The sequence below is a fragment of the Vombatus ursinus genome, unplaced genomic scaffold, assembly GCF_900497805.2.
Source record: "Vombatus ursinus unplaced genomic scaffold, bare-nosed wombat genome assembly UNPS02014797.1, whole genome shotgun sequence".
NCBI lineage: Eukaryota > Metazoa > Chordata > Mammalia > Diprotodontia > Vombatidae > Vombatus > Vombatus ursinus.
In genome coordinates this window covers 15,924,669-15,943,887 of record NW_020954575.1, presented here as the reverse complement: position 1 = coordinate 15,943,887, position 19,219 = coordinate 15,924,669, and the positions used below count along the sequence as shown (strand labels likewise).

Genomic DNA, 19,219 nt, shown 5'->3' with positions numbered 1-19,219 from the left:
ATGTACAATGTTCTCCAGGTTCTGCTCAATTCACTCAGCATCAGTCCACACAAGTTTTTCCAGGTTTTTTTGAAGTCTTCCTGCTCATCATTTCTTATAGCACAATAGTATTTCATTACATTCATATACCATAACTTGTTCAGACATTCCCCAATTGACGGGCATTCCCTCAATTTCAAATTCTTGGTCACCACAGAAAGAGCTGCTATAAATATTTTTGTACATATAGGTCCTTTTCCTTTTAAACTCTTACAGACCTAGTAGTGGTATTGTTGGGTCAAAGAGTATGCATAGTTTTATAGCCCTTTGGGCATAGTTCCAAATTGCTCTCCAGAATGGCTGGATCAGTTCACAACTCCACCAACAATGCATTAGTGTCCCAATTTTCCCACATCTTCTCCAACATTTATCATTTTTCTTTTCTGTCATATTAGCCAATCTGATAGGTGTGATGTGGTACCTCAGATTGTTTTTGATTTGCATCTCTCTAATCAATAGTGATTTAGAGCATTTTTTCATATGACTATAGACAGCTTTAATTTCTTCATCTGAAAACTCTTGCATTACTACTTAGTTCTGACATATGTGTATGTCTTGCCTTTCTAACTAAATATACCAGCCCTTTTTATATTCCCCCCAGTGCCTAGCACAAAGTCATGTAAGCAGAAGACAAATAAAAGAACAGAAAGGGCTTTACCGATGTTGGGTTTTCTGGTTCACTGGCTCGGAATCTTTTTGTGCGGTTTCTGTAGCCCATACTTTGAATGATAGCAGCTTCCTTCTTTAGAGGCTCAGGAGTCCTCTTCTCCCATTTTGAAAAATCCTGACTATTTGAAACTGTTAAATTACAACATAGAAAACCATGAAGGAAAACATTGGTAAGGTGATTAGATGAAGTTATCTACAATTAAAAAACCCAGTTATACATGTCCATTCCTATGAGAAAACCTGAAAAACAACTGACCAGCAGAGTGTAATTCAAACAGTGCTGGACTGAGAGGCAGGAAAGAATGGTCCCGACATCCACTGAATAACTCTGAGCAGGTTACTTAACTTCCTTCTAAGACTGTTTCCTCACCTATAAAATGGGAATAATATTACTTTTGTCACCTGCCTCACAGATGTCGTAAAAAAAAATCTTTGTAAGCCTTAAGGTATCAGAGAAATGTGAACTGTTATTTAGATTTAAGACTCTGAGTTAAGCTAACCTCTTCATTTTACAGATGAGTAAACTGAGGCACAGGGAAGTTAAATCACCAAGGTTACATAGGAAGTAAGTTGTACAGCTGGGATACAAACCTAGGCCCTCTGCCCCTAAATCCAATTCCTTTTCTGCTTGGGCAGGGTGAATGCTATCTCTATTGTCTCTCCAGGACCAGGCTATTGGGATCCTGAGGCTGGGCTGAGCCTCCTCTTCTGAATCTCTTCTCTAGCCCACTTCAGAGCAATGGCATTATTATTATTATCATTACTGTTTAGCTGTTATTTTGGTCCTTTCTTTCCATCACTCAAGACCAGTATATCTTTCAATAACAAAGTTAGGAGTGCTGATACAGAAATTATAAGGAAATTAAAATGAACTTATCATACAACCACAGACAATAATGGCACATGTTTTCAGCTATAAGAGCACTTGCCTCTGGAGACATCCAATACTTACACTGGAATCCTGTGTCGAGCTCAAAAGCACGAATGGTTTTCAGCAGCCCATCCACAAGCTGATTAAATCTTGTACTTTCTCGTAGGCTTCTGAAACAAAAGCATTCGATAGATACTTTTAAAATGAAGTCACCATCCACCGTTTCAGAGATGTTCAAAGAAAATAAATGAAGGCAAGGAACAGAGCTATGATACAAGCGGAAAAACACAGGCTCAGTAACTGTAGAAATTGTTTTCTAGGGACAGAGGATTAATTCTCCCAGATACTGCAGGCATTACACCAAAATTAAAAGATTATTCACATCAGAATAAACTAAGGGGAAGCACACGTTACTTTTACAACCTAGTCTCTAAAGAACTTAATACAGCCCAAACCACTAAAACTGCCTGAACTGGGGGTGCCCCGAATCTGCGATGGGCAAACAACGCTGGCATAAATCAAGGTCATCAGGGACTTTGTTGCTGTCTCCATCCACAGCCCAGTGCCACTATTTCTCTCAAATAAATGACGTAATTTGGACTACCAGATGAAGCCCTCAGAGAAAAGCACTGCTTAAGAGAGACCTGAAAACAAAGAGTGATTCAAAGCATGGGTTCAAAGTTTCTGCACTTGGGTGGGGGAAACAAAGGCAAGTTAGGAAATGCAGGTGGCCACCAACTGGCTGTTACATTCACAGAGTAAGTCAACAGAGGGAGGGGGTTGGAGCTGTTTCCCAGGATTCCTTCCAATGTTTCAAACATTCTATAATTCTGTGATTCTACAGGTAAACTGGCTGATGTTAACATAACATAGAACTCATAAAACTTTCCAAACACTTTTAGAAATAACTCATTCCACCCGTTAAAACATACTTTCCTAAATTTTTTTCTACTGATGGTTAGGATTGGCAAGACAATCAATTGTGCTGTTGGGTTTTCCTACCTCCCACCATCACTTCAATTATATACCTTTTGGTTATGTTGTCCTTGCACAGTGGACACTGAGAGGGCCCTTTCTTCTTACTGAGAAGCTTCAACATACAAAATCTATAAAAAGAAAGAGGAGAAACAAAGCAAGTTACTTTTTGTGGTTGGGGCACCCTATGGGGAGAGGGGCATCCATGACAAGATAATCCTACATCTATGTTAAAGATCACAATTAATGGTCCTTGGAGTTGGTTTAATTAGCTGATCTCACTGAGAGTTAGAAAGGGTTTCATAAGTCATCTATTCCGACTCATAGCTGTACTGAAATCTCCTCTAGGACATCTCAGCAAGGAGTTCTCCAGCCTTTGCTTGAGGGAGGGGGAGGAGGTGAAGTCAAGATGGCAGAGAAAAGGCAGGGACTCATCTGAGCTCTCCCCCAAGCCCTTCTAAATACCTTTAAATAATGCCTCAAAACAAATTCTAGAGAGGCAGAACTCACAAAAGGGTGGAGTGAAACAACGTTCCAGCACAAGACAACTTTGAAGGTCGGCAGGAGAGGTCTGTTGCACCTGGGTGAGAGTGGAGCACAGTCCAGTGCAGGCCACGCCAGCATAGACCAGGCCCCAGCAAATCAGGAGCAGGCCTTGGGAGCCATCGAATCATCAGTGGCAGCAGCTGCTTCCAGAGCTCTCAGCCCACAGACAGTAACGGGGCTGAAGGAGATTACAGGAGTCTCTTTGCTAGCACTGGGGGCAGGACTCTGTTGCTTTGCCCCTGCTCAGATATGGGTCTCAGTCCTGGGTGGCAGTTCCAGGGCACAGCAGAGCTTGTAGCCACAGTAGAACAGGGACCTTGTCACAGTACCAGGGTAGAAAAGAGTGCTTGTGGTCACTCACAGATTAAAGCATAGGCCTGGAGAGTAGTAAATGCACCTCTCCTTAGATCATACCACCTTGAAGAACTGAAAACTGACAGGTCCTAGAAATATCTCTGAAAACAGCAGCACAAAAAGCCTAAAGCTTGGGACAGTGCCCTCTCACTCTGGAAGCAGAGTCCCACTTTAGCACAGAGTTAAAAGTCAGGAAACAGGCTAATCAATTCTTCTTCCAAACAAAAGGTCTTAAAATACATAATGAAAACATTTTGTGTCTCCTCTCAGTCTTCTCTTCCTCAGACTAAACTTCCCAATTCCTTGAGTGGATCCTTGAATGTCACTATTTCCAGTCTCTTTAATATCCTCCTTTGGACTTGGTCCAATGGGTCAGCAGACAGTGCTATTGCACAACTGAATGCCAGTGCTGTGTGAGCAATGACCTATAAAGATTGAGGATATAACTGTACAAAATGTACTGCTGAAAGCAAATAAGGTTTACAGGCAATTTAGTTTGATTCCTGTTTAATGACATACATAACTATCACTGTGCGGCACGGCAATTTGTCAGAATTAGAATGCACTTCACATAATTAACTATATGTGTATTAAAATAAAACGTAAACTATCTGGAATCCAGACTTCCAGAATCTTTAGGTTAATGCAGTAAGTCACGGAATGACTCTAGTCTGGATATAGATGGCGAACATGCCATCATTCTGGGGATAAGGCAGCAGCCCCTAAGCACCCAGAAATAAATGAATACAGCTGAGAAGAGCTGAAGACCCAGAGATTTCACTCCAGGAGTTGTGATTGGTTACTTTGCTGAATGTGAGGATAGCTGTGCTCTTATTGGCTGGTGAAGTCTATAAAAGGCTTGCCTTTTCCCCAGGAACAGGCAAGAGAAAAAGAAAAAGGCAGAGAGAAGAAGTAGTAAGAGAACATGAAAGGCCAGAAGAAGAAGCAGTGGTTCCTGGCGGTGACGGAGCCTCACAATAAACAGCAGATTAGCTCCTAATGGCTATGCTAACATGTTAGTTTGAAGGAGACGAGTCACCAGAGTTAAACTTGAAATAGCCTGTGAAGGTATCAGTGTGCCACCATGAGAACACATTGACCAGTACAGTCCGGCAACTGGGGGGAGGAAACTTATCATATTCATCACTAGGTACTATGAGAATGACGAGCTACGGGCACACAAGCTGACAGGCAGAGCTGGGTGCTTGATAGGAGATAAATGACGATGTAGATCCTAATCTCCCTTTAGTGAAAGGCTACGAGCAGAATTATAAAGCTTTCATTACAGTCAGAGGACACTTTGTCCAGCATATCCTTCTCTCCAACCCCCCAACAGTATTATACTAACCTGAAAAGAATTTAGATTCCGTGATTTAAAGAGTGAGCACAGGAAAATCCTGATGTTACTAAAACACTGATTTCACCTAAACCACATACTCAGAAAGGGCAAGTCATTCGTATTCTTGAAAACACCGAGACTAGACTCTATAGCAATGGGAACACGGTCATGTAAATCAGAGCATCTAGATTGTATCCCCTGGGAATGGGTCTCTCTGGCTCAATGCTTACTGAAAAGGCAAAAGACTTTTAGATGGCAGTGCAACGAGTGAGTCATGAATGGGGTGACTGCTTCTACCCTTCCCATGACTGAAGGGTGACAATACAGCTTCCTCATTTCTGATCACATCATCCTTCTTTTCAAAGATTGCATCCACTCCCTGTTGTGTACTCAAGAAACTATCAATTCCTTACCCTAAGATTCAAGGTTATTCATGATCTGGCTCCAGACCACCTTTCCAGACTCATTTCATCTAATTCCCCTTCCCACCAGATTCTATGTTTTGGCCAAATGGGGCTGCTCTCCATACTTCCTTCTTGTTTTGCCATCTCGCCTCCAAGTGGTTCCTAATTCCTGGAATGGCCTACTCCCCCAATTTCCATTTCTTGAACTCCTTCCCTGTCTTCAAGGCTCAACTCAAGACCTTTCCCCACATAGTTTATGCTAAGCACTGTGCCCTGGCCCCCAACATCATCCCTCAAGCCTCTTCTTTGCACTTACCTCACTCTCCCATTTATCACTGCTACCTGTGTACATCTCTCCCCTCATGAGAGGGTAAGCTCCCTGACAGCAGGGTCTGTATTGTATCTACCTTCATTTCTCTACCATATAGCACAGTGCATTGCATATGTCAGGAATTTAATAAGTGGTTACTAAATTGAAATTTATTTGGCATTTCAAACTGAGAAGTATCTGAAGACAAGATATAATAGCTGGTAAAAAAAAATTTGCAGGCAAATCATAACATCATAGAAAAATTTTGCGGCTTTTTCCAGAGAACATGTTTCTGAGCATATCTATTTCCTGAAGAATTTTTAAATGTGGAGAAAATTGCTCCATCCTGGCAGGTGTCAGTGAATTAAGTATAAGCTCCTGTAAAATACAACTTTTGGTGACTGAAAAATTTCATTATCCTAGTGTTTCCTAGGGTGGCACACACTGCCTGACACTTAGAACGTAAGTTAATAAATACATGGTGAAATACATTTTTCTGACTTATTTTTTTTAACACCTTCAGGGAAAGATTATTTTAGAACTGTAAGCTTGCTTGTGGCTAGAAAAATGGTTCCATTAATAGACAATTGTAGAACACAATTCAAGAAGTAAGGTTAGAGTTTGGGAATATTCTTATTATCTTTCTGTCTCCCAGTATTACCTCATTATTCAACTTACAGACCAGGGTATAATTCAGAATACGAAATGTTATCACAGAAGAAATTTCATAAGAAAGTTGATCATACAAGCATTCTGCAAGACTTTCAATTTCATTATAACATTAAAGATATATTTCTTAATATTGCTTTTTTGCCTAGAATTCTGTTAAAAAATCAAACATTAAGGAAAATTTGCAGGAAAGTGGCCTAGTGTTATATCCAGAAAAGTATATTTTTATAATGATATTTTGTAGCCTGTAGAGCAGGAGTTCTTAACCCAAGGTTCTTGAACTTTCTTTTAGCTTTTTGGTGAGATAATTAGGGTTAAATGACTTGCCCAGGGTCACACAGCTATCAAAGAGTCAAGTGTCTGAGGCTGGATTTGAATTCAGGTCCTCCTGACTGCAAGGCTGGAACTCTACCCACTGTACCACCTAGATGCCCCAGTCCTTGAACTTTAAAAAAATTTTTTTTGATAACTGTATTTCAATAACTGGTCTCCTTTGTAATGCCATATATTTTATTTTGTACACTTAAAAACATGACTCTGAGAAAGGGTTCTGGGTTAAGAACCCTGGCAGTATAGTATCTAGGTCCAAAACACCCTGGCAACAAATTCTTGAAACTGTGAGGTGTGCTCTGATTCATGTCCCATCAACAAACTTAATTCGGACATAGGAGAAGAGTGGGTGCAATCTGAAAAGGAGATGCCTGTGCTCCACTATATCAGTAATGCAGAGATTAAAGAAAAAAATCTTGTGAATACTGCTGATAATATTCTAAAGGGTAAGAAAGTCAGTTGGGAGAAAAGTACTTAGGCCTTTGAGTCCCTAAGTAATTTTGAAGAAAGGCAGCCCAGGAGGTCACACAGTTGTATTTCCTTTGCTCCACCTTGATAAGAAAGGCAAATAAAATTTTTTAAAAAGTAGACATCAGAGACTTTTCAAGAAGGCAAATTCTTGGGCCATGGCTAAGTTCATTATCCATTCAGCTCCATGTCCCATACAATCTATATCTATATGTATATATGTGCATGTATGTATATATATATATGTGTGTATACATGCATATATATGTACGTATGTATGAATGTGTGAATGCCTATCTGGAAAGTAAGCATCATTAAACTTTCAGTACTCAACTGTACTGGTTTTTTTAATCTCTGGAAGAAGATAATAACAACATAAGCCATGTTTTAGGAGTGACTAATCATTTCACCAGAGAGGCACAAGCATATTTTACTATCTTTCAAGATTTTTTTCCTTTTCACTTCTTTAAAATTTTCCAACACAGAGACTCAGTGTCAGTTGTTTTACCGGATATGTACATAGCCTCTTTAATCATTACTAGGTGGCACAGTGGATAGAGCACCAGCCCTGCAGTCAGGAGGACCCCGAGTTCAAACCCAGCCTCACAGACTTGACATTTACTAGCTGTGTAACCCTGGGCAAGTCACTTAACCCAGATTGCCTCACCAGAAAGAAAAAAAAAATCATTACTATCTTCAGATATTCACATCCAAGGAAAAAGATCCTGGGTCAAACCCTCTAACAACTAGGCTGCTGTGATGTTTTCCTTCCAAACAAATGAGTAGTCCTCAAGTGGTTTATCCTGGGTCCTAGAGAGAGGAAGTCAACAGAAACTCTGGTGATACTGCTGTGGGCTATTCCAGAAGTCATGATAATTTTTTTTTTAGAGGCAGTGAAGATGGAAAACCTAGGCCAGGGGTTATAGAAGTGAGGCGAGAGGGCCTAATAAATGGGCTCTGAATCACTAGATCAGTGAATGAACCTTGGAGAAGAAGGATAACAAGGGAGGGCTCAAGGATAAGGCAAAGGAAGGTATGTCCCATAGAACTAAGCAGCTAGCAAGAAGCAGAGTGGCACAGTAGAAATAGTATTGGATTTGGAGTCAGAGGTCCTGGGTTTAAACCTTACCACCTGTGGGACCTGGACACTTAGCCTATCTGGACTCACTTAACTAATCTGTGAAATGAGGGGGTTATACTGGAAGACTTCTAAGGACCCTTCCAATTCTCAATCTGTGAACAGTCCTCTAGTACTTATAGCACAGGTTGATTATCCTAGGGGTAGCAGTGGAACATCATTGTCACTTCTGGATGAGGTACCTGAAAAGACTAAAGTGATTTACCTTCAGGGCCAGCTTTAGAAGTCAGATTTCAAGAACTGAGAGAAACTCTCCTATCCCTCCTACCTCCAAAAGACACAAACCCCCCCATTCCTGTAAAAGACATATAAACTGCTTGACAATCTCAATAAGGAGTTAACATAACCCATCAACATTTCCATCTCAGCACAGGAGAAATGTCTGATATAATATTTCCTTGTTTTGAAAAAGGTTAGAAAGGAGGTTGTGGGCATGAGGGCTACTTTCAGTGGGGGGAAAGTAAACCAAAAAAAGTATCTGAGAGTAATAAGGACAAATGCTGACTGCCACACAAGGTCTTTTTCTGTTCTTATACAAATAAAAATGTGTATAAAGATAGGACCATACAGTAATTTGTGCCCCGCCAAGGAGTTAAATGTGCTAGCACCTTTAATAGGAATTGGGGTTATAAGTATGGCAAAATGAGTTCATTAAAAGCTTCTGCAAAGCAAACTATGATGGATTCATGTTGGGTTTTTCTTAAATTGAAAAGGCCAAGGGAACATGCTAGAATCAGACAAGTCCTACTATGAAATTGTATGGAATCTTGATACCTACTTGCAAAATATGTGGTCACAGGTTGTAGAAACAGGCTCTTTGATCAACTCCAGACTAAAAGGACAGAAAAGAAAAAAAGAACGTTTATTTTTATTGTAGAGTCAATAAACACAATTTTTCAAAAAAGCAGGCATATCCTTTGGAAAGACCAAATTAACACAGAACTAGAACTTTTAGTATTTTACAATTAGTCTGAGATAAAGATTTAATTGTTCAAGAGTGACTTTGGTCATTTCTTTTCTCTGCATTCTCTGAACACTTAAAAACTTAGCACTGTTGTAGAATAATTTCTACTCACTGGTAAACTGAAGTCATTTTGCATATATATGCATGTGTGTGTACACTTGTGTCCCATCTCTCCAATTAACCCATAAATAATGTTGTCTTCTGTTATTTTTATATTTCCTTACAGTGTATAATCATCAGCATAGAACTGGTGCTCAATAAGTGGATTACTATTCACTGAGAGCTATAGTCATCTATCCTCAAACCATTTACCTATTTACAACGATCCAATGTTTCACCCTAGTTTTTCCAATGCTTCTCTTTAATCTTTTGACTCTTCTCTTTGCAAAGACCAGGACAACAAAATAAAAGATATTCTAGTATTGGGATTGGAAGAGGGTTCTTTTCAAATAAAAGGATCTTCTTTGTGGAGGGACTGGTAATAGCCCTTTGGATCATGGGGTTTTTGACATACCATAGTATCATAGAAGCCATCAAGTCCAACCCTCTTACTCTACAGATGAGAAAACTAAGTCTGAGAGAGGGTTGGTGACTTGCCCAGGATCACACAGCTAGTAGTATCTGAGGCAGGATCTGAATTCAGGTCTTCCTGACTCTAAGCCCAGGACTCTGTTCACTTGTTGGCTAGCTGTCTATGAGGAAGATTTGGGAAACTGAGCATCAGAGAGGACAAATGACTTTTCTAAGGCCATAGAGGCCATAAGCAGCAGAACTGAATTTGAACCCAGGTCCTCGGACTGACTCCAAATCCAGTGTCCTACACACTGAACCACATTATCTCTGTTAAAAAGGGATAATAATCGATATTCTGCTGACCTTAGTGTTATATAGTGATAGTGCAAATTGTAAAGCACTGCATAAAATAACACTATTTGGATTAAATTAAATAAAAAGCAAACTGGGGAGTATAGAAGACTCCAATTTGTGGTTGTACTTCTACTGTATATCTTAGTAACTAGTAAAAGAGAGTTTGGATTTAGCTATGATACCAGATGGTTTTCAATCTCATCCAATGACTCAATTTGGAAATAGTTACATTCCAATATGGTAATTATAACTCAAACTACCCAAACATGCTGCAGACACAAACTTTAAGATGAAAACTCCAATATGTGATATTGTGTGTATGTGTATGTGTATGTACCCCCATATGGGAGGCTGGGACACATGCTGATGAACATTTAGATGGGGAACAGAGAAAAAAAAAATTGGGCAAAATTTGTTCTCCTGGGTACTGATAGAGTCAATGTTTATCATAAAGACAGGAAAAGGTCCACATTTAAATATTTTCCAAAACAGGCCCATTGCATATTTATATGTGATTGGTAAGAAAATGAAAACAGCTCAGTAAAGGAAAAGAATACTCAGTTCAACAAGAACTCCTAGTGTTCACAATTTTTTTAAAATCTAGATATGGGGGGGCAGCTAGGTGGCGCAATGGATAGAGCTCCAGCACTGGAGTCAGGAGGACCTGAGTTCAGATTCGGTCTCAGATACTTGCCACTAGCTGTGTGACCCTGGGCAAGTCACTTAACCTCAACTGTCTCACAAAACAAACAAACAAACAAACATAATTTAGGTATGAAAGCAAAGGCAGCAGGACATAGTAGAGAGACAGCCGACTCTAGACTTGGGATCCATTAGATTAGTTGAAAAAGCCCTGCCTATAGAATCGAAGGACCTGGGTTCAAATCCTGCCTTTGATGCTTAAACTATTTGTGTGGTATTAAATAAGTCCCTTAACTTCACTATGCCTCAGTTTACTCAATCGTAAATGACCAAGTTAGATGAGATGATTCCTGAGGTCCATTCCCTTTCTGATCTACATATGTGAATATAGGATTAAGGCCCACCTGTGCTACATATTGCCTGTGTGACTTCGGGCAAACCACACAACCTCCAGGTGCACTGGGCAATCCTCTACAACTTTAATAAGTTATGGCCCCAGTACTGATTTGTATTGGCAGAAGGAATTCCCTACACTGATTAAATCACAGGTTTGAACTAATAATAATAAATGAAAGAAACAAAAAGAATTCTCCAAAATGTCAAATTTTCAAACCCATCTTTTTTTTTTTTAAGATGTTAGCAAGGGGGCAGCTAGGTGGCACAGTGGATAGAGCTCCAGCCTTGGAGTCAGGAGGATCTGAGTTCAAATCCGGCCTCAGACACTTAACACTTACTACCTGTGTGACCCTGGGCAAGTCACTTAACCCCGATTGCCTCACCAAAAAAAGAAAAAAAAAGATGTTAGCAAAAATAAGCACTTGCATGCCCTATGCTAGACACAGTACAAGCATTATTATCCCCCATTTTACAGAGGAGGAAATTAAGGCTCTGGTAGGTAAAATGATTTGTCTAAGGTCACCTGGATCATATCTCCCAAGTTCAATGGCCTTTCCATTCTCTCATATTACCTCTCTGAAGCAAAGGGAGTTCAGAGCAATAGTATTAAAAGATTTGGAGCTAGAAGGAACCTTAAACATAACCTTGTCCCCACTCCTTGTTTTATAAATGAGAAAACTGAGGTTGGTAAGAGAGGTGAAGTGATTTGATGACAGTCCCACAAGAAGTGAGATGGCCAGAATTTATTTGAGATAGACCTGCCTAGTCCTTGTTCCTTCTACTACAACAACAGTTTCCAATAATCATCAAAAGACATTTATAAAGCACTTAATTACAAATAGTGCTTATAAATACTACATAAAGCAAGTTATATAGGGATGGTCCCTGTTCTAAAGGAGCTTCCAGTCAAAGAAGTAAAAGATTTAGCAATCACAAGCATGAGCAAATGTACATACACTTCTAAGAAAAGAGCTTAAGCAGTAACAGTTATACAGTAATAGTGAACTGAAAAGGAAAACCTAGCATTAACTCCCATGTCTATATCTTTAATTTTTATGTATGAGTGTTTTTAATTGATGGTTTAATTAGTCAGAGTAATAGAGAAGGCACATTACATTTTTATGACTTAGTATCATGCAAAATAAATGGAGCAAACTGTCATACTACTAAGGACATTTTGATCACTGTAGGTAAATACCACGAGAATTCTACCCTGTTCTGTGCTTTCTCAAAAGTAATCCCCACCCCCTCCCATATTGTCATTTCCTGCTTCCCTGGCTCCCAGTCTTCACAAATTAGGTCGTAAATTTCTCTGGGCCCTTGTGGTTTTGTTGCTTAGCTAAAATGTTGGGAGGATTTTTGCTTTCTAAATCTTGCCTGTATTTGACTTAAACTTGGAACACAAATTCACCCTATTTTTAATTTCCTGATATGAAATTTGATGAACTCAGCATTTTCACGGGGTAGAAGGAAAAATGCTCGCTGGCTTCAAGTCACCTTCCTTTTCAAGCATAATGGACAACAAGTACTATCTATAAATCTGTATCTTCAATGTCAACCATCACTGACAGTGCAATTACAGAAGAAAAAATAACCAATGGCCCTTTCAAAAAAAATTCCTATAGTTTTGGTTTTATTTTTAAATCAAAATGTACTCACATGTGGAATAGACGGAATACAGGATTTTCTCATGTGTAGGGTTACTTGTAGTCAAAGGTCCTGCCATTTGGCCTTTCACAGATAACGATCAGTCAAGACTGTATTGTGACCATTTTTAACTCTATCCATTCTTAAAGAGCAAGTAAAGTCAAATACAGAGTAGTAGGACCAACAAGGGATATTCAACACTCACTGTAATCCAGGCCCTTGCCTTAATGTCTGACGTGTATACAAATACCTTTGGTAAAAACTACTGGGTGACTGTCGTGGGGACTACTGTATTTGGCACTCAGTACTAACAGTAGAAGCACAGTCTCTGAGTTATCTCTAGAACCCTGATAGTGGTAGTTGCCCTGTGGGGACCTAACCTACCAATCAGAACAGAAGTTGGGGAATTCTTCCTTTATTTCCTCCCCCTCCTTGCCTCACTACATATGTTCCATATGAATGTGTTTGGTTGCTTATACTCTGTAAGATGTTTTGGAGTTTGGGGGCTAGATTTTTTTGCTTTTGGCGAGGCAATTGGGGTTAAGTGACTTGCCCAGGGTCACACAGTTAGTAAGTGTCAAGTGTCTGGTCTGAGACTATATTTGAACTCAGGTCCTCCTGACTCCAGGGCTGGTGCTCTATCCACTGTGCCACCTAGCTGTCCCTAGATTTTTTAATCCATCTGTTTTTATTTATTCATTCATTTATTCTTTTTTCTAAAAAGCTAGGATAATTTACTTTTTGCCCTGTGCAATTTTTATTTATGATTTCTTGAAATACAGCTCTGAAAAAACAGGCTTTAAAAAAGCCCACTGTGTTTCAAATGGAGCTCCTTGACTACCCTTTAAACTCAAATCACTCTGGCTTTGATAAAATGGCCAATAATAGCCCCAGCCCAAGCCTCTGTGACTCACAGTTTAGGTTCTGATGGCTTAGAATGAATGTAAATAGTATTTATTTTCTGTTCAAGTCAGAAACTTTGAAGGTCTTCCCTTCCCAGAATGACATTTTTGTGATGGTAAATTAGGTCATCTTTTGTCTCAATTCTTACCTACACCTTAGTCAATGAATGGGAGTTGCCTCAGACACAGAGACCCGAGAAAGACCTTTAATTTAGAAAGGCCAAGGTCACCCACCGCACCCTGGGCAACCACCAGTAGTCAGGACTTTTGTCTTGCCACTGTACTTCATGACTCTGGAGGAGCGAGTGAGGTTGATGACTTCGCCTCACTTAAATCCAATTCACAGGCAAGTCAAGACGTCGCCCTCATGATGACACTGTTTTTCGAGAAGGAAGGATTAAGAACAACAAAACTCCAGGCCCTTGCCTTGATATCTGACTTGTACACATATATTTGATTGAGAAATTCAAATGGACATTAGAAATTACTTCACCAGCACAGCAGACAGCTTAGCAGAGAAATACAGAAAGTTAAGTCTTACAAATCATAATAAATTCATCAGACTTGGCAGTATCACTTTGAAAGAAAGGAGAAAGGGTTTTGTTTCTGAAGGAGCTTCCTTGCTCAGATTAGTTCACTCTACTAGATTTCTGAAGCATCCTTTTGAGTACAAAGGAGACGCGGACACTTTCCATGACTGAATAAATTCCCTCCACATCCGCCTATTTACACTTCTTTCCCTTTAAGATCCAGTTCAGATTCAAGGCTCCTCCGTCAAGCCCTTCCTGATCTCTCCCAGATGAAAGAGATATCTTCCTTTCTCAGAGTGAGAAAGGTTCCAGCCTTGCAAGCTCTGGCTGATATGAAAGCTGGGGATCTGTTCTCAAAAGGCACAGTGAGGGTTTTACAATCAAGAATTGCCAGGATGATGTGAAAAGATTATGTAGCATAATTTCTAGAAATACATACTATGAACCTCTTCTTTGTTCTTATTACCTTTTACTAGGTACCACATCTATTTGTATTCGTGTTTTATTTCCTACCTTACTAGATTGTAAGCTCTTTCTGGGCTTATTGTTTGGTGAATTGAATCCAGAAAGAAATGTGCCTACTCCAAACAAGACAAAATATGTTGGGTGAGTGGCAGTGGTGGTGGTGATGGTAGGGAGGCACCTCTATTCTTTAAAGAAATCCCCAGAGGAGGAAAAGCAAGAATGTATGAAACCCGATCAGGGGAAGGGGTATCCTGTCACCTCCAAGGCCCCAAAATGAACTTTGTTATGAGAGAAAGATCCTTTACCTGGTTTGCAGACTGGCATTTTATTCACAAAGCCAGGTTTGATTGTGTTTCTTTGAATGGGGCCAGAAGATCTGGCTCTACAGATCAGTCCTGCTAATGGTACGGGGCCTTGAGAGAAATGGCCCTTGTCATGTCCTCTGCCATTGTAACCATCATTTGAGTTGGAACTATCATTCACGTCATAATGCCATCCTAAACAGATTAGCAAAGGCTACAAGAATGTCAGAGACCACTGAGGTTCAGGTGAATATGACAGTCCTGGAGTTAAAAGAAACTCTTCAACTAGACCTGGTAAATTCTTAATTGTAAGAACCCCTCTGTGCTTTTTGAGAACAGATCTTTGCCTTTCATCAGTCAGAGCTGGCAAAACTGCAGAATATCAAACGGTATGACAGCATCTGGCCAACAAGGCTTTAGGGTTTATAGTAACCTAGTGATGGTGGGGATTATGGGATCCAAGCAATGACTATATTATCTAAAATAAAAAATAGCCAGAGGTATGGCAATCTCATGACAAAACTGATGGTTCAAGATTCAATCAAGTGGTATAGGGATGCATGTACTACTTGTGTGAGACCATATACAGAATGAATATAAATGAAGGATGAAAAATCTCTATTATTTTAGGACATAAATATTTTATTCTTGTTTTTTTAATCTGAGTAGCAAGTAGCTATTTTTCTTGTACAAGACTGTTGTAAGGATTGTTTTTTTTCTTTCCTTTTTTTATAAAGACACAAATCAACTTTATTTATATGTGAATGGATTTTAAAGTATGTAACCTATCATGATTTATTATTATTGTTACCTATTTATTTATTCAGAAGGAAAATTATGATGGGAAGCATGATAATGTGATAATAGTTTTGCATCTGTTTTTAAAAGATTACTTGAATAAAGTAAAACTGTCAGTGGTTCTAAACCTTCTTTAATTTATGACCACAATATTATTCTTTACCATGAGGAATCACTAGGGGAGAACCTGGAGGCATATGAATGCAATTGCAAGGGTAAGTTAAATACAATTTGTGGGAGACCCACACAAGTGCTTTCAAGAGTAAATGCCACACAATTTTCAGCATACTTAAGGCAATACTGAAGAACAATTTTTGACAACCACTATAGAGTGTACTTTTACCTCTAGTAACACTCACTGTAAATTCTTCTAATGATTTCAAGCCATTTTCCCACTTTTGTGCTGGCGTAGGCTTGGGAAGGGGTCAGAAGTAATGACTGGCCTACAACTTACCAGATAGGACACTCTAAGATTTTCTGCATCTCAAGCAGGACATTCTTTACTTCTTCAATACTGACTGTCGATAAATCCATTTCTTTTCTCTCTCACTGAACCTTAAGAGATACAAGGTAAAAATGACTTGGAAACAAATATTTTACACGAAACATTTTTGAGTCTGTTTTTCAAACAAACAAGGCCTTAAGACTGGAGAGCTGAAGCTCCAGCCTCAGGTCAACCAACAACAAGCACTTCAAAGGCCTCTATGAAAAGCAAAAATAAATCTAGGGTTTTTTCCTATATTTAGACTTGTTCAGGTCTCTCTCCTCTTTACTTTTTTGTTCCTGGATTTTCTTTCTTCCTTTTTTTCTATCTTTTTACCTTCTATAGGAACAGTATTTAAAAACCCCACTGTTAAGACAAGTTGAGCAAGCCTCAGTAGCCTCAGTTTGTTTTCCCCTGTCCAGAAGAGTAGGCATACTAATATATAATTTGCCCATGTTGCTTTTCTCTTTTAACGTATTCCTCCTCACACACTGCCAGGTCTCCTCCCTCCTTAGCCCTCACTTTTTTTTTTTTTTTTTACTGTCCCCCATACATACTCCCTACTCCTTAATCTCCTTTAGTATCACCGTAGGCCCTTCTCCCACTGTCCCCCCCACCCCATTCTCAATCCTAGCCTCTTAAATACACACACTGCATACAGATAATGATATATATCACTCACCTGGCTGCCACCCTAGCTCAGGCTCTTATCACCTATCACCTGGTCTATTACAACAGCTTATAATTAACCTCCTGATCTATAATCTCTCTCTTCTCCAATCCATTTGCCATCCAAACTGCCAAAATGACATTACTAAAGCATTGATCTGACCATGTCTTTCCCCTGCTCAATAAGTTTAAGTGGCTTCCCAAGGCTTTTAGTATAAAATAGTTATCCCTATTTAGTGTGCACAGCACTTTATAATGTAGTTTTTTGGGGTTTTTTTTGGCAATTGGGGTTAAGTGACCTGCCCAGGGTCACACACCTGGTAAGTGTCAAACACAGTTGGTTAAGTGTCAATATAATGTAGTTCTACTCTTATCTTTTCTGATAGAGCTCTGAAAGAGAACCTCAGGCATTCTGTTTCTACCAAACTTGCTTATTTGCAGTTTCTCATATAGGGCCCCTCATTCTCCTCTCTCCATGCCTGATTGCTTGCAACGCCCTCCTTCATTTCCACCTCTTTCAATTCCTAGACTATTACTGGAGGCCTAGCTTGTTCCCCTTGCTTGGTATAGCTCTCTACAAAACCCGAAATCATACTCTATATTGTATTTACTTATCTGCATTCATGTTGTTTCCTCCCAATAAAATATAAGCTCCTAGATTAAATTCAATACAACTTGCATCTAGTGGGCGCCTAATAAATGCTTCCAAAATTGAACAGAACCTCTCCCCCTCTTCCCCGGGCTTCCCTCTAACCTCACTTTAGTCCTCTTCCCTTCATGAGCCCTCCTCCTCCCCGCCCAGGTAACACATCAAGTTACCTGGCCTGGCGAAAACCTTCTTTCTTACAGGGTCTTCTGTGTGTCCTGGCGCGCTACCTCAGTTTCAATTTATAGTGATTTCCCGCGCTTTTCTGTTGTCATGGTAACGGAACTCCGCGGGACTGCCTCGAAGCCAAACGCAACGCTCGCTCGATCACGTAAACAGGGAGGGAAGAATGGGTTCGGCTCCTCCTGGGTCCTGTGATTGGTCCTCCTTACTTTCCCCGTAAGACGGAAATAGATAGATCCGGAAAAGGAAGAGGTTACGTATTATGTCGACAGTGTTAGGCTCCGCCCCCTTCTTTTCTACTCTCTCAATCACGGTGTTATTGCGTCACAGTAATTGCTCTCCGAGAGTCGGAATCACCACCAGCAGCCACACTGTCCTTAACAGAGCAGCAAGAGAAGTCTCGAGTCCTCCAACCCCTTCCGCCGCGATGGGACTCTCGCCAGGTAAAGCAAATGACTGAGACTACAATACCCAGAGTGCATTGCGACAAGGCCGCGTTGGAGGAGAGAAGTGGAACGGGTCGCTTACGTGTATAGTTGGGGTGGGGCGGGTATGAGGGGCCGGGGATAGGAGGGAGGAGAAATGAGGCGCAGTGCATCATGGAAATCGTAGTCTCCAGAAGAGGCAGGATCGGACTTTCGTGGGACTTGGTGACGGTAGAAAACAGGTAGAAAAGTGTTCGCGGTACACATCCGATACAAATCCATAGCGTTTCTGGGGAATCTGTATTGGGAGAGTACTGGTCAGGGGAGTGAGGGGTAGACTACAGGTCCCATCATGTCCGAGGTGGCGTGTAGCTGGCCGAGGCCAACTGTCCAGGGCATCTATAGCTATGGGAGGAAAGCCTCTCTGGCCCGCTTCCGCTCCGCCTTCTTTCCCCATGTTTGTTATTGTTATGCTTCTGCGCTGGCCGCCCCGCCCTTGTCTCATCCTAAACCAATCAGAGGCATGTCTGTTCAGAGGGACAGGGGCCCGAACCAATCGTCCCTCCGTGGGCTTGGATGACCCGAGTCTGGTCTCCATCCGCCATGTTAGAGGCTCCCCAGAGGTGCAGCAGCTGAGCCGGCCCCGAGAGGTCCTTGCACCGGTCTCGGGCAGGCGCCCCCCGGGGGCGGGAAGCGGGTAAGAAGGCAAGAGCTCCTTCCAGGAGGTGGTGTCAGGCTACCTTGGGGCAGAACTTTCTGAGGGCCGTGGACCGGTCTCCCGCGGACAGCTGTGAGTGGGCCAGGAGCTTCCCGTAATCCGAGGGGGCGAGGCGGATCCAGGCCTCTGAGGTGAGGAGGCTCCGAGGAGGGGAGAAGTAGGCCGATGAGCCCCGCGAGAGGAGGGAGGGCTCCCGGACTGTGTTCAGCCGGGCCTAGGAGGGAGGGGAAGCCCTGGCCCCAGCCTTGGTCAGGGAGGCAGAGTCAGTGAGTTTGCATTTATTAAGCACCTACTGTGTGCTTTGCACTATGCTAAATCCTGGGGCTGTAAGGGCTTGGGGCTCTAGTTGTTGTTGCCGGACCTTTAGACTTGGGCCCCTCATTAACACTCTCCCCCATCCCCCCCAACCACTTCTGTATCAAAGAAGACAAAAATAGTGAGTGAATCACTGGGAGAGTCTTCAGAGCTA

General features: G+C 41.0%; 2 protein-coding genes across 9 annotated transcripts in view; one reads left to right on the top strand and one right to left on the bottom strand.

Annotated features, from left to right (window-relative positions):
• Nucleotides 1–17,974, bottom strand: part of BRCA1 (BRCA1 DNA repair associated) — a 72,746-nt gene extending 54,772 nt beyond the window's left edge. For 2 of the 4 annotated variants that reach the window (XM_027870592.1, XM_027870593.1), the window contains exons 1-6: nucleotides 17,598–17,974; nucleotides 16,080–16,180; nucleotides 8,891–8,944; nucleotides 2,608–2,685; nucleotides 1,661–1,749; nucleotides 698–837 (exon numbers count right to left, since the gene is read on the bottom strand). In XM_027870592.1, coding sequence (XP_027726393.1) covers nucleotides 698–837; nucleotides 1,661–1,749; nucleotides 2,608–2,685; nucleotides 8,891–8,944; nucleotides 16,080–16,159 — 441 coding nt within the window. In that variant the 5' untranslated portion in view covers nucleotides 16,160–16,180; nucleotides 17,598–17,974. The remainder of the gene's footprint in view (nucleotides 1–697; nucleotides 838–1,660; nucleotides 1,750–2,607; nucleotides 2,686–8,890; nucleotides 8,945–16,079; nucleotides 16,181–17,597) is intronic. The other 2 variants (XM_027870594.1, XM_027870595.1) reach the window with 1 other exon arrangement.
• The window catches only part of NBR1 (NBR1 autophagy cargo receptor), a 32,492-nt gene continuing 31,218 nt past the window's right edge, over nucleotides 17,946–19,219 (top strand). For 2 of the 5 annotated variants that reach the window (XM_027870599.1, XM_027870596.1), the window contains exon 1: nucleotides 18,636–18,881. The gene's annotated coding sequence lies outside the window, so the exon portion shown is untranslated. Of the gene's footprint in view, nucleotides 18,051–18,192; nucleotides 18,275–18,635; nucleotides 18,882–19,219 lie in introns of those variants that run through there. The other 3 variants (XM_027870600.1, XM_027870597.1, XM_027870598.1) reach the window with 3 other exon arrangements.